The following is a 13129-nucleotide window of genomic DNA, read 5'->3' on the forward strand; positions in this document are numbered from 1 at the left end:
TGCCACCTGTGCTGGAGTCGTGTGAACCTTGTAATTTTATTTTAGCAATGGTGCCTGATATCCTGCTCTCCTCCCGCTCCACTTATTCCTCTGAGCGATCATGAGACAAATTATTTCTAACTAGCTGTAAGTATTGGCAGAATGCATATTCTCTGGTATCACATCTTTCACAGTAATGTGAAAGCGGTAACCATTGTTTTTCACTTTCCTTATCTGTAAAATGGAACTTGTACTTGTTCTCCTTTCTTTAGAGGATTTACTATAGGGGATCAATAAAAATAATGTGAAAGTACTTTGAAAGCTAGAGTGCTGCAAATGTGATACATGTTGATTGTATTTATACCATGTTTCCTTTGGCCCTTTTGCGTTTATTTGTGTGTTAGAAAGTGGGCTGGTGTCCATTCCCAGTGCTGTTTCAGATGGAAGGTGCATCTGATAATAACCGGATGGCCTGCCAGGATTCTGTGGCCTCTCTCTATGGCAAGTGCCAGAAGCATATTAATGGTCCTGCTCACCAGAAACAGTCCTCAGTCTCGGTGCCATTTTTGAAAACATACGCAGTGTTCCAAGAAAAATTTTTGAATGGCAAATTATTGGCCTTCCAAAAGTTAACCAAGAAGTATATCAGCTTCCTAGCTGGAGACAGCAGCCTGGTTAAAGTCTCTTTGTAGTCACAAGATAATCCAAAACTCCCAGCTGAAATCATGGGATAGTTCAAATCTGTGTCAAGGCTATGCCAAGAGGCAAGAAAGAAACAAACATCAGGATTAACTTCAGTAGCACAAATACAATCCCTCTTTAAACTGTTTCAAACTGTTTCCTGTGGTTGGTTATAAATGGTAAGTAAGAATGAAATAGGGTCACTCAAGCAGGTTTCTAACTTAAATAGGTGTCCCTCCCACACAGGTAAATTTTAAAACATTTATTGAGCATATGTTATGTTTTAAGATACTCTGCATATTTTCATGTATAATGTGGCTTGGTTCCAATTTATTCTAAAAGGAGGGGGTGGTCATAACATCAGGGTGGGACATATGGCCTTTGGGGAGTAGGGCTAAGAAAACAGAGGATGGGCCATCATCAGGGCCTTGACATATGCCAGAAATGCTGTTCCCCTTGGCTCTTTGCCTGGCTGACTCTTATTCATGCATCGGGTCCTGGATTAAAGATCCCTTCAGCCATCAGAAAAACATTTCACTGATACCTGCGACCAGGTAATTTTTGGGTCAGTGTGTGTTTACTATCTGCCTCCTCCACTAGACTGCAAGCTCCATGAAGGCACAGATCACGTCTGGCTTATTCACCTCCGTATCTCCAGTCTGCCTGGGTCATATGTGCACCGTCAATGTGCACTTGATAAAGGAAGGAAAACAAAACCTCCCTTTCATCTTGAGCGCTAGGTGTCCTGCTTGCACTTACACTCCCTATGTTCACAATCAAATTTATCTTTTCTTTTCATTTTTCAAAACCATTCTTCATTTCTTTTAGTGTTTTTTGAACACTTTCCATCCCTCACTCTGACATCCAATCAGGTATCAAATCAGTTATCAGTTATTCTACCCTTAAATATCTTTAAAGGCTCTCCTTCCTTTCCAGGTCAACTGCTTACATGCTAATTCAGCTCTCCTCCTCCCCTGATGACTTTCCCCATCAGTGTCTCCTGTGTGCTCTAGTCTTTCCTGTACACTGTTATCACTTATTCTTCCCAAAGTTGAGCTGCTTCTTCCCTGCACCATCTAAGTTGTTTCTGATGCAAATCTAATTAAATCTGCTTCCCTCACCTGGAACTCGTGACCTCCCCAATACAGCCCTACTTAATTTTTCTAGTTTTATCTGTTATCCCCCTACTCATCTCTTGCACACTGGTTGATACTGACTTTCACAAAATGTCTACACTTCTCTGCTTCTTTGCTTTTATACCCACTTACCCTCTGCCTGGCTGGGATCCTTAACTCCTCATCTCTACTCATTAAAATCTCACCTATGCCTCAACACTCAACTCATATACCATCCCCTTCAAGAAATCCTTCCCCTCTTGAGCTAAACTCTTCCAACCAGAGGGAGCTCCTTTCTTCTCTGAACCCCACAGCTTCTTGTTTGTGTTTCTTCAGTTGAGCTTATTGTACTCTGCCTTGTACTGGTTACCAATGCTCTTGTTGTCTTCTCTATTTTACTGGGCAGGGGGCTGTGTTTTACTTAATTTCTCTACTCTGACAAAACCAAAGTGCTTCTTTGCACACAAAAGGTTTCATAAATAGTCAATCAATGTTCCTACTCCTCCTTTCCTTCTGAGCACATTCTACGGCAAAGCAACAAGTGGTCAGATTAGACGACGACTGGGAATGAATGGAAGGAGAAGAATCTGTATTTGCCTGCATTTTAGTAAGGAAGATGAGCTGAGAAAGTGCTTCCGTGGCATGCAGTGGGTGTGAACATCTCAGAGTATTTGTACAGCTGGTAGGAGGTGTCAGAGGCAGACTTTGCAACAGAAGTTTCAGAAATTTAATGTGACCTTCCAGAATCTATTGCATGGGGGTCCTTTAGCGTAGTTTTCTCTGTGTAGACAAAGGTGATCCTTGATTCAGGGGAAGACTGAACAGATGAAACACAGGCAAAGAAGAGGGCTTTAGATTTAGGGAAGGTGTGATCTGGCAGAACAAAATGTTTCATGGTGACGAGAATTACAGTGAGTAAAATGAATGGAAGAATGAGGGTGATTTTCGCCAAGGCAGAAAAATATTTTTATTGTAGAATATATTGGAAGCGTTTTATTTTTTCCTAAGCTGAAAAGGGCACTGTGAAAGGTACTTTAATATGTTAATTATATAATCCTCAGTGCTGTGAATTGAGTACCTTTCTACTTCCCTTATTCTGAGGACCTAAGGATAGAACCGAGCCCTGCTAATGCCCAGGGTGTTGTACTTCCTGTGTGTTTCCTCTGCTCATACTTTAGTAAAGATTTCCTTCATTAACTCCTCAAATTATCCAAGTTCATTGTCTTCTCTGTTCCCTGTCAGGACTCTTTTTACCTATACCATGTTGCCTCTCAGGCTCAGATGTTAGTAACTGGACGTGAATAGCTACTGTCCTTCACCTCATGGTAAGCAAAGGTAGAGCTACCTGGACAAGGGAATGACACTTACAGAGAAGTAGCAATATGTGAGGGTTCCAACACCTCTGGTTGTGTTGCCTTGACTAGACTTCTGTTTGATAAATCATTTAAATAGTGATACCATGTCCTGACTTCAACTTACGGTGGCATTAAAACAACAAACCAAACTACTTACTACATCTGGAAGGTGGAATATGTACACGAGGGCCCCACAAGGACACAGCCCATCTGTTTTTTATTCTGTAGGGGAAAAAAAGAAAAAGAAAAATCAGTCTCTGAAATAAAAGCAATCAGTAAATGGACAGGAAAGAAGTGGCAATGAAAAAGGCCTCTAGAAGGTTAGAAAGTAGGCCTCTGAAGAAAGGAGCAACTCATGGTGCCTTGGGTTGGGGACGGAACACTAAGGGATAAAGAAATCTGAGAAAAAGAAGATGCTGCAGGTGGAAGGAAGGGTATTCTGCTGAAGGTAAGAAGGATGAAGGTGAACCTGGGTTCTTTGTCAAGAGGAGGATGCAGGGCGGGATAGGAAGGACTGGTAGACTGTACCATGAGACATATCTGTGAGCCAGACTGAGGAGAGGCTATATTTGGAGGCGCTTTGGGGGATGAGGGCAAGTTTTACTTTAAGAGAGGGCTATGAAACGGGGCTAAAGAGAACAAAATGCAGTGTGACAAGTTGGGTGACTATAGATCGTGTCTTGTACTATTTATGAAGAGGAACGTGATTAGGAACATCCCATCCCTAGTCTTAGAAAACCAGGGTATGCCTCCCTCTTAAGAGGTGGAAGGAAGAAATGCACACTCCTAGCATCATAAAGTGGAGTTTGTTAAACTCCCCTCGCTCATCCCTGGCCCTCCCAAGATTGAGAATGACTGCTGTCATCAACCACTCTTCCCCATGTGAGTCTACCTGTCTGGTTGGTGTAATGCTATCGATTAAAGATTTAGAGCCACGGTTCTATGTCCAGTGCTCTGCTTCTAGGGGAACCTTTCCCTGGGTTTCTGTAGTAAAAAGGCTTCTCACACACCTTGCGGCCTCTGGAGAGCTTAGAACATTCTTTTGCTCCATAAAGCCCGGGCTGAGGTGGGGAGTTGGGAGGAAGGAGTGGGCAAGAATCTTTCCCCTCCCATTTCCACCCTTTAACGTTACAGTTACTACTTTAAAATTAGGTTTCAGATTCAGCTCTTAAGCAATTAACCCGTGACTGCATCTACGGTTATGACCTGAAACTGAGACCTCTGGTACAGGGCTTTAGAATCCGTCAGGTACTTCCCGAGGGACACAGAAGAAAACCAATTAATGCCAACATTCACATTTTTAAAAGGTTTTGGAAACAATTTAAAATAAGTCCCCTCCATAACATTGAAAGTGTAGAGCTAGAACGCAGAAGATTCTCCCGACTTGCCTGTATTCCCAGAGGGCCCTCATCTCTTGGGAAATATACGGGGATAAAGTCAGATTACCCTGTCTCCAAAACACTCAGCTATGTGGCTAGAGATGACATAAGAAATGCTCACAGACGGGTGCTCAAGTCTCACACCGTGATCTCCCTGTACTAAGAGGTGTGAGCTACACCTACGAAAGCATTTACTTACTGAAATTTCCCTGAGTAGGTCAAGACCTTCACAGGTGCTACTCCGGCAGTCACTTGACTTGTAAATCAAACTATTCGAATAGAGAAAGGTAGCATTCACAGTCACATTTATGCCTGTTATCCAGAAATGAGGGAAAAGAGAAAACATGTTATTTTTCGGTAGTTTATAGCCATGAGATTTACCTTTTGTCAGCTGATCCTGGGAAAAAATGGATATGCGTCTTCAGGCCCAGGAATATTTGAGTTCTGAGTTCTTATATCACTACCTGTCACTTCTTTCCTCTCTCTGTCTCTTTTATTTCTGCCTCTCTGTCTCTGTCTCTCTGTCTCTCTCTCAACAGCTTTATTGAGGTATAATTTGCCCTCCATAAATGCCACCCATTTTAAGTGTACAATTGAATGATTTTTAGTAAATGTGTATTTGTGCAACCATCCCACAACCCAGCTTGACAACATTTTCATTACGTTCAAGGCTCTCCTCTTTTCACAACTGCAGACTCAGCAAGTTTCCTGTACAGTTCTGGAGAGTGTTAGGAAAACAAAAATGTAGCCGCTACAATATCTGTTCTTTCATGTTCCAAGGTGCTGGTTCTGTTTCCTGCCAACGTGCACACTGGAACCACTGTGCTCTGTCCCCAAAGCCAAAGTGAACTGTGTCCATCATGGTCTAGGATCTTGGGATAACAGATCGCCTTCAGATCAAGGCAAGAGCCTTGGTAATATCCCTTGGTATTGCTAGATGCCATATTTTGGACGAGAATAAAAAGACAGCGGAACCATGTGACCAAGCTCTATCCCTTACATTTTGTCTCCTTCCGATAAAAAATATTCCGCAGAAATGTTTGATTCCTAAGAGAGGCATCCTAATAGTGCCAAGCCCTTATACAGGAAGTCTGGAAACCTCAGCTGCTAGTTATACTGCTGGTTGCAGGGAGTGACGTTCTGAGTGTTCTTGCACCAGCCATTCGAATTTCTCTAACTTGGTTCCCTCAAATGTAAAATGGGATTAAAACCAGAATTATCAAATGTAATAATGTTGATACTTTTAAAAGAGTAAAGCATGTCAACAACAGAAGTTATTGTTCTTCTGAACATCCAAATAAGAATGTTTATTTTAAAAAAATGTTTATTTATTTTGAGAGAGAGAGAGAGAGAGAGAGAGGGAATAAGTGGGGGAGGGGCAGAGAGAGAGGGAGAGAGGGAATCTCAAGCAGGCTCCACACTCGGCATGGAGCCCAATTCGGGGCTCAACTGGAGAGATCCAGACCTGAACTGAAATTATGAGTCTGATGCTTAACTGGCTGAGCCACCCAAGCAAGCACTCCCCAAATAAGAATGTTTTTAAAGACAGAGACCTGTTCTTTCAAAGAATGAAAGTATCTTTGCTTGTCTATAGCCACCTCAGAGGTGTGTCTAAGACTAGGAAGCATTTTACTTCTTGTCTTTTTTTTTTGGGTGGGGGGAGGGTTAACTCAAGAACTCTTTCCTGAGACTGTTCAGTAAGAGATCTAAATAAGAGTTGCCAAGTAGGAGAGGTCAATGTAATGAGACCAAGAAAATTAATAGAAGAGGTGGGACCAGTGAGGGATTTAATAGCAACTAACACTTGCGTATAGCCATATGCCAGTCGTAATACTGCACACTTTACACCCTTTTTGTTACTTAATTCTTACAGCGGTAGGGAGCATATGGGGTCAATGAAACCAGGAAAATAGTATGAGTGAGGCTGTTGGGGACCAAGAAGAAAAGGAGAGGGCATGTGGGCACCAGGAGAAAATAGGGCTTGAGCCTGTCTTAGAAAGCAGCAAGAGGACTCAGGGAGTAAAGTGCAGTCTCGTACACAGTCACATGATGAAAACAGGGCTTTCAGAAGACGACCACACCTGCAGCTGTTAATGTATACATTAGCTCCTCCTCCTCAACCTCTGTGAGGGCTCTGCTCCCTCTTGCCACCATGAGGAGCACTGAAGATGACTCACTTAAAAACCCTACTGTCCAGGCAGCCCATGCTGGATGGGCACGGCAAAACCCAAGTATAAATCCTGCACAGGACCTAGGAGAAGGGAAATTCACATCCATTGAGTGTGATCTCAGACAAGTGACTTCATCTATGGGGCCCCGGTTCCTCATCCATTGGTTGGTAGAACAGAACTGGATGATCTCTGTCACTAGATGCCTAGCATTAGGCTGTGTTTTTCGGCATGCATTATTTCAATCCTTAATCCTCCCCTGAATCCTATGAGGTTAATTGATATTTTGTCTTCCTAGTTTAAAAATCAGAAAATGGAGGTCTGGAGAGGTAGATTAACTTGCTTAGGGGGACACAGCTGGGGTTTTGAACCTAGGACGGTCTGATTCCAGAATCTGATATGCTATAGAATAGCAGTTTGCAAAGTGTAGTGTAATTTGGTAGAGGAAGAGGAGGATCTCTTCCCCTTTATCTCCCCAAATCCCAAGTGATTTCTCAAGAAAATACTGAAAAATTTTCAGACAACATAGTGACTTCATATCGAAGCTTAACTTTTAAACTTAACAATTCCCAAACCCAAGTGCGGTTTCTCATCTTTCTCCTGCCTGCACCTCCACCCCAGCATGTTATCTCAGGGCTGGGAAGATGGATGGAATGCCAAGGCAAACAGAGTAATCTCAGAACCTTTTGTCTTCTACGTAGGGCTTTGAGGAAGGAGTTGGACCAAAGGGAATCTGAATATAGGTGCTGGAGCCTAAGAAAGCAGCCCCCTTAGCACATGAGATCATTTGGAGGGTATGAACTGGGTGTGCCTAGCCAGGAAACATACATCCTTGAGAAGGTGATGTCCTAAGGCAGAAGGAGTCTCTTTTTGCATGTTGTCTATCAAATCCCATGTGTTCTTCAAAACTCACAGACGTTTCCTAAGTACTAGGAAAAAATATTGTTTTCTTACATTTGGACATCACCCACAACATTTGAACTCTTAATTTTCTTCAGTTTAGTCCTTAAGTATATGTCTTAGAATTTCCCCCAAATAATAATGCTCAGTATGTTTAGAACATGAACCTATCTTTCCATCACAACCTGTACTTCTTGAGTTTCTCATGCATGAACATCCATCTAACAAAATGCATCATTAAATACAAAACTCTGGGCATCACTGTTTATTCTTTCATCCCCCTCAAAATTGTCCACTCATTTAATCTATTCAGCCACCTCACCACTCATCCACTCATGACTCTATTATATATGAGTATATATATTATACATATAATATATATGGTTTTTATTTTAGAGAGAGTGAGTGCACACAAGCAAGGGAGAAGGGCACAGAGAGAGAGAGAGAGAGAGAGAGAGAGAGAGAGAGAGAGAGAGTCTTAAGCAGGCTCCACACTCAGCCAAGAGCCAGATGCAGGGCTCGATCCCACAACCCTGGGATCATGACCTGAACCGAAATCAAGAACTGGACGCTCAACCAACTGAGCCACCCAGGCGCTCCATGAATCTATTTTATAAATGAGATGAGTAGAACTTAGAATAAATAACTCACTTGATAAAGTGTTTATAATTAAACTAGTGATAGGTGGATCAGGAATTCAAATTCAGGTTATATGAGTCCAGAGATCAAAATCTTACCACTATACTACACTCTTTATTTTATATCCTGGTAACTTGTTCAGGTAACAGTGGCAACAGCACAGTAATAACACAACTTTAACATCCTCAACAAAAACAACAACAGGGATGACAATAAAACCACCGCTACTTATTGAATTCCTAATTATGTTTCAGTCTGTGTATTGGGTACTTTATATGAATTTCCTCATTTAATTCATACCATATCCACACGAGATAACTACTATCTATTGTGATTTTATAGCTAAGGGGATTGAGGCTCAGTAAACTTAAGTAATTTGCTCCAGGTCACTGATGATAAATGGTTGGACCCAAAGCTGGAATATGAACAAAGAGCTGTCTGGTTCCAAATCTCTGCTTCTCACCATCGTGTTTCACTGGCTCATTTTAATGAGAAAGTTAGTTCATGGTGGGTAAAGATTATACAGCGTCCAGACAGCTGGAACCAGACAGATAGGGGTTGGAATTTTGTATCAACTAGACAGCCTGTATGACTTCAGCAAAGTTATGAAGCTTCCACTGTGAAACCGTGCCAATAATGCCAATCTTACAGAGCTGTGGTGACGAAGGACGCTATATATCTTACCTAGGACATGATGGGTACTCAATAAACAAGGAAGCCAAAGCTCAGAGAGACTAAGGGAAAAAGCTCACCCAGGGTCACAAAAAGAGAAAGCTCTGGGGCCAGGACTCCAATACAGGTCCCCAGAATTCAAATCAAATTTTCTTTCCATGATGCCACAGTCTTGGTAAATAAGGGGATTTTATTAAATCCTATTTCCATTACAGCTCTAGATCAGATCTAGCTAGTTACATCTGAACTGGTCTCAGACAAGATTGAAGAAATGTATACTGCACAGCAAAAAGGTATCACAGATATGTGATACATGATACCTCTTGCTATATGACCAAAGAATTTTACTGTATTTTTCATGGTCATATGAATTTTATTTGTGACAACTTCTTGGAACACACACATCCAGTCTAGGAACAGAAAGGTACAGCATGAGGCTTAAATAATGTCCATACACAGTTGTGCAGCCTTTGGCAGAGGTACCAAACATATATATACCTTGTGTTGGCCACATGGGGAGGAAAGCATGAGCCTAATGAACCGGCACAGCTTGGGCACTAGAAAAGAGCTTATTAGAACAGAATTTTACATGGAGAAAATCAAGACATACCCTCTTTAGAACCATAAGTAAACATTAAGACGTATGAAATAGTCCTTGACTCAGTAATTATACTTTAGGCAATCTAGTCTCAAAGAATGGAAAAAACTATATATTTGAAAATGCTTATTGTAGTAATTTTAAATAACCACGAGAAATTAAAAACAATGGGAAATCAAACAGTAGGGAATAACTGGATGATTTGGGAGGATATCTACTCCAAAGAATATTACATATCCACTCACATCACATAAAGATTATGCAGTTATAGGAAAGTCATTTGCAGAATAATGTGAAGTAAAATCGGGATAGAAAATTGTTTCTTTTCTTTTTTAATAATTGTTTTAGTTTTGGTTTATCTTTTTTTTTTAAAGTTTATTTATTTATTTAGAGAGCATGAGTGGGGGAGGGGCCAAGAGAGAGGGAGAGAGAGAATCTCAAGCAGGCTCCCAGCATGGAGCCTGATGTGGGCATGAACTGTGAGATCATGATCTAAGCTGAAACCAGGAGTTGGAAGCTTAACCAACTGAGCCATCCAAGCACCCCTAGAAAATTGTTTCTACGCCATAGTGATCCTAATCATGTTCTTAAAAACAAGAAACTGAGAGCATATGAAAGACACTGGAGATATCCAGGCGGCTGAAAATGATCAGGGGTGATTTTTTCTCTTTATTCTACATATTTTATCTAATGTTATAAAGTTTATTTTAATAATTAATAGATACAATGAAGAACCGTAACACTGAATTTGGTTGCAAATTTCCTGGACTATGTGTTATGTAATAGCCAGCCGAGATGTCAAGAGTGAACAGATGGATTAAAAATCCCAGAAATAGATGCAGCATCTGTCTGAATTTAACTCTCTTAATTCATGTTCTTGACCGGTAACCCTGTGAACTCTCAGGTCCAGATCAAATATTGCCTCTGAAGAGTTACAGAAAGGAACATGATGCCTCCCTGAAACGGAGCCATCAATCCAGTTGCGTCTGGGGCATTTCACTGCTGTGAACATCTGGCATTCTCTGGACTGGGGTCATTCCAAGAGCAGGGTGAATTATGACGGAGCATAACGCAGTAGGACTTAAATCCTTCTCTCTGAGGACCTACTGCCTTGAAATAGAAAGGGGTTGTCTGACAAGCCCGTAGAGGAGAGTGGGTGATTAGGCAAAGAATGCAAGCGACCCTTTGACCCCAGAGGGGTAACAGGGAGATGGTGGATCCTGTGACCATATTCTTACCAGCATTGAGCAGACGCTGTCTCACTATTTGCACTCCTTCATTCACTGCTTCTTTCAAGGTATCCAAGGTCTCTGGGAAGGCCGAGTTGTTCATCATCAGGACGCTGATCTCATAGCTGCCATTGTTGCAGTTCTGACTGATCTGGGAGGTCCAGAACATCAGCCCTGGATGGAGGAGCAGTGACCACAAAACTAAGCCCAGCAGTGTCATCTTCATGACCTTGCTTACCTCAGAACCATACTCCTTGTGCTTGCTTGTTTTACTCTGCACTTTGAGGGAGGCAGGAACTCCGGCTAGACAGCCTCTAGCTGGGTCCCTCAGTCCACTCTTCCCCACGCTCCTTTCTGATCATGCCCCACTGGTCACGTGGCCCATGGGACACAGCCTGCCTGCCAGCAATTAGCAGCTACATTATGGTAGGAGATAAACCAAAGTTCACTTTGTGTGTTTGCTCACAGAAAGGCCAGAGTTATAAACAGGGAGATTACCTGGGCCTCACCCAATAAAAATACATCAATTTGTGACACATCACTGGGAAGAGGAAAAAGGGGAAGAGGCAAGTATAGTATATACATAAAAAGATTTGTAAAATGAAAAATAAAGGTCAAAGGGCTTAAGGAAAGCACAGATATAGTGGACTATGTGGTGTTTAGGTTATAGCTGCACACTGGAACTGAATTCTCAACTAGAAGAACTGTTTCAATCACCCAGTCAGCAACTATTTGTTGAGACTTGACGGGGTGCTAGGCATTAGCAAAGCACTAGGTATACAGCTATAAGTGGTGTGAATATATTAGTGTCCTCATGGAACATGCATTCTGGTGACGAAGACACACATTAAATAAATAATTGTGATGTCTGACTCTTGATTTCAGCTCAGGTCATGATCCCAGGGTCATGGGATTGAGCCTCACATGGGGCTTTGCATTGAGTGTGGAGCCCACTTAGGATTCTCTCTCTCCCTCTGTCCCTCTGCCAGGCTCATGGGCTCTGTCTCTAAAATAAAAAAAAATTGAAAAATAAGAAAAATTATGAATAAACTCAACCATGGAAAAAAGTACAGAGTGCTGTGTGGCACACACATGGCAGATTAATATAACCTATTCTAGAAAGTTGAGGAAGCTTCCCTGAGAAAGTGTCTTTTGAGCTCCCCAGAAGGATGAACTGAAGTTAGCTGAATGGAAAGAGAAGAGAAGGAGTGTGGGAGGCAGGGGAACAGCTTTTGTAAAGGCCCAGGGTGGGAAGTGACATGAATGTTTGTGGAACTGAAAGAGACACAGTGTGGTTGGAGTGGAGAGAGCTAGGCATCTAGTGGCAATAAAGGTTGACAATGGAGTAGACAGGGGTAGGCCATGGGGTTTCCTATATGCCATTAGGATTTGGAACTTCACACTAATGGTCAAGAAAGGAACATGATCAGATGAATTTTGTAAAGACTACTTAAGCTGCCGTGGAACGAATGACTTAGACAGAGTGGGGACATGTAGCAAATTAGGAGGGTATTTCTGTGGTCCGAATGAGAGGTAAAGGAGACCCAGATGAGGGCAGTGGCAGTGGATATGTGGGTTCAAGAGGTATCTAAGAGGTAAAATAGATGAGACTTGACATTTTATTGGATTTGGGGCATTAGAGAGTGGGAGAAGTCAAGGGTGACCCCTGAGATGCTCAGTTGGGTAGATGGGAAAGCTGTTTACTAAACTCTAGAATTCTGGAAGAGCAGCAGGGTTAATGAAGAAGATCATGACTTCTGTTTTTGGACATGTTGATTTTAGGAGCCTGTGTAGGTGTGGGAATAGCCAGGATTTGGGGGAAGAGGACCTGGATCTAAATGGAGATTTGGAAATAGAGATACAGTATGATTAACCAAATAATGTCATTATTTACATCATTGGCTTGATGACCACTTCAGGCAAAATTTCTGTTTTAAACTTAAAGTGAGTGACATCAACAAGATGGAGGGCTAGGGGTCCCAGCTTTCATCCTTCCTGGAAAACAACAAATTAACAACTGCCCACTGATGAAAATAGCTCTGGGAGAGCTTTGGAGTACAATGAAGAAGATGCAGCGACCCAGTGGAGCACAAAAACCCACAGGAAAACATAAGCATTTTATGTGTGTCATTCCATCCCTCGGTCTGGCACTGCGCCACACCAACAGGGATCCCCATTGGCCATGACCTCCCACTGTGGGGCAAGGAGGGCAAGAGGACCCTTACCCCTGCAGTTTTTGCCACTGAGGATCTCTATAGTCTTTGCCAACACTGACTCCAGCTGACAGAGTTGCCTCGGGTACGTGCTGATGTGCTTTCTTTGAGAAGGAGACGCTGGTGCACCCTTCTTGGACTGGAGACACTGCACCACCCTGCTCCAGTGCCTCAATGCCTGGAGCCCAGACCAAGAGGGAT

The 13129-nt window shown here is 42.3% G+C and overlaps 1 protein-coding gene across 1 annotated transcript in view; it reads right to left on the reverse strand.

Annotated features, from left to right (window-relative positions):
* GUCY2C (guanylate cyclase 2C) overlaps positions 1-11114 on the reverse strand; it is a 68680-nt gene extending 57566 nt beyond the window's left edge. Inside the window, exons 1-4 of the mRNA XM_015061730.3 lie at positions 10725-11114; positions 4709-4821; positions 3288-3352; positions 516-731 (exon numbers count right to left, since the gene is read on the reverse strand). Coding sequence (XP_014917216.2) covers positions 516-731; positions 3288-3352; positions 4709-4821; positions 10725-10941 — 611 coding nt within the window. The 5' untranslated portion in view covers positions 10942-11114. The remainder of the gene's footprint in view (positions 1-515; positions 732-3287; positions 3353-4708; positions 4822-10724) is intronic.
* Between the last annotated feature and the right edge of the window lie 2015 nt (positions 11115-13129).

This window comes from Acinonyx jubatus, chromosome B4 (genome assembly GCF_027475565.1).
Source record: "Acinonyx jubatus isolate Ajub_Pintada_27869175 chromosome B4, VMU_Ajub_asm_v1.0, whole genome shotgun sequence".
Lineage (NCBI taxonomy): Eukaryota > Metazoa > Chordata > Mammalia > Carnivora > Felidae > Acinonyx > Acinonyx jubatus.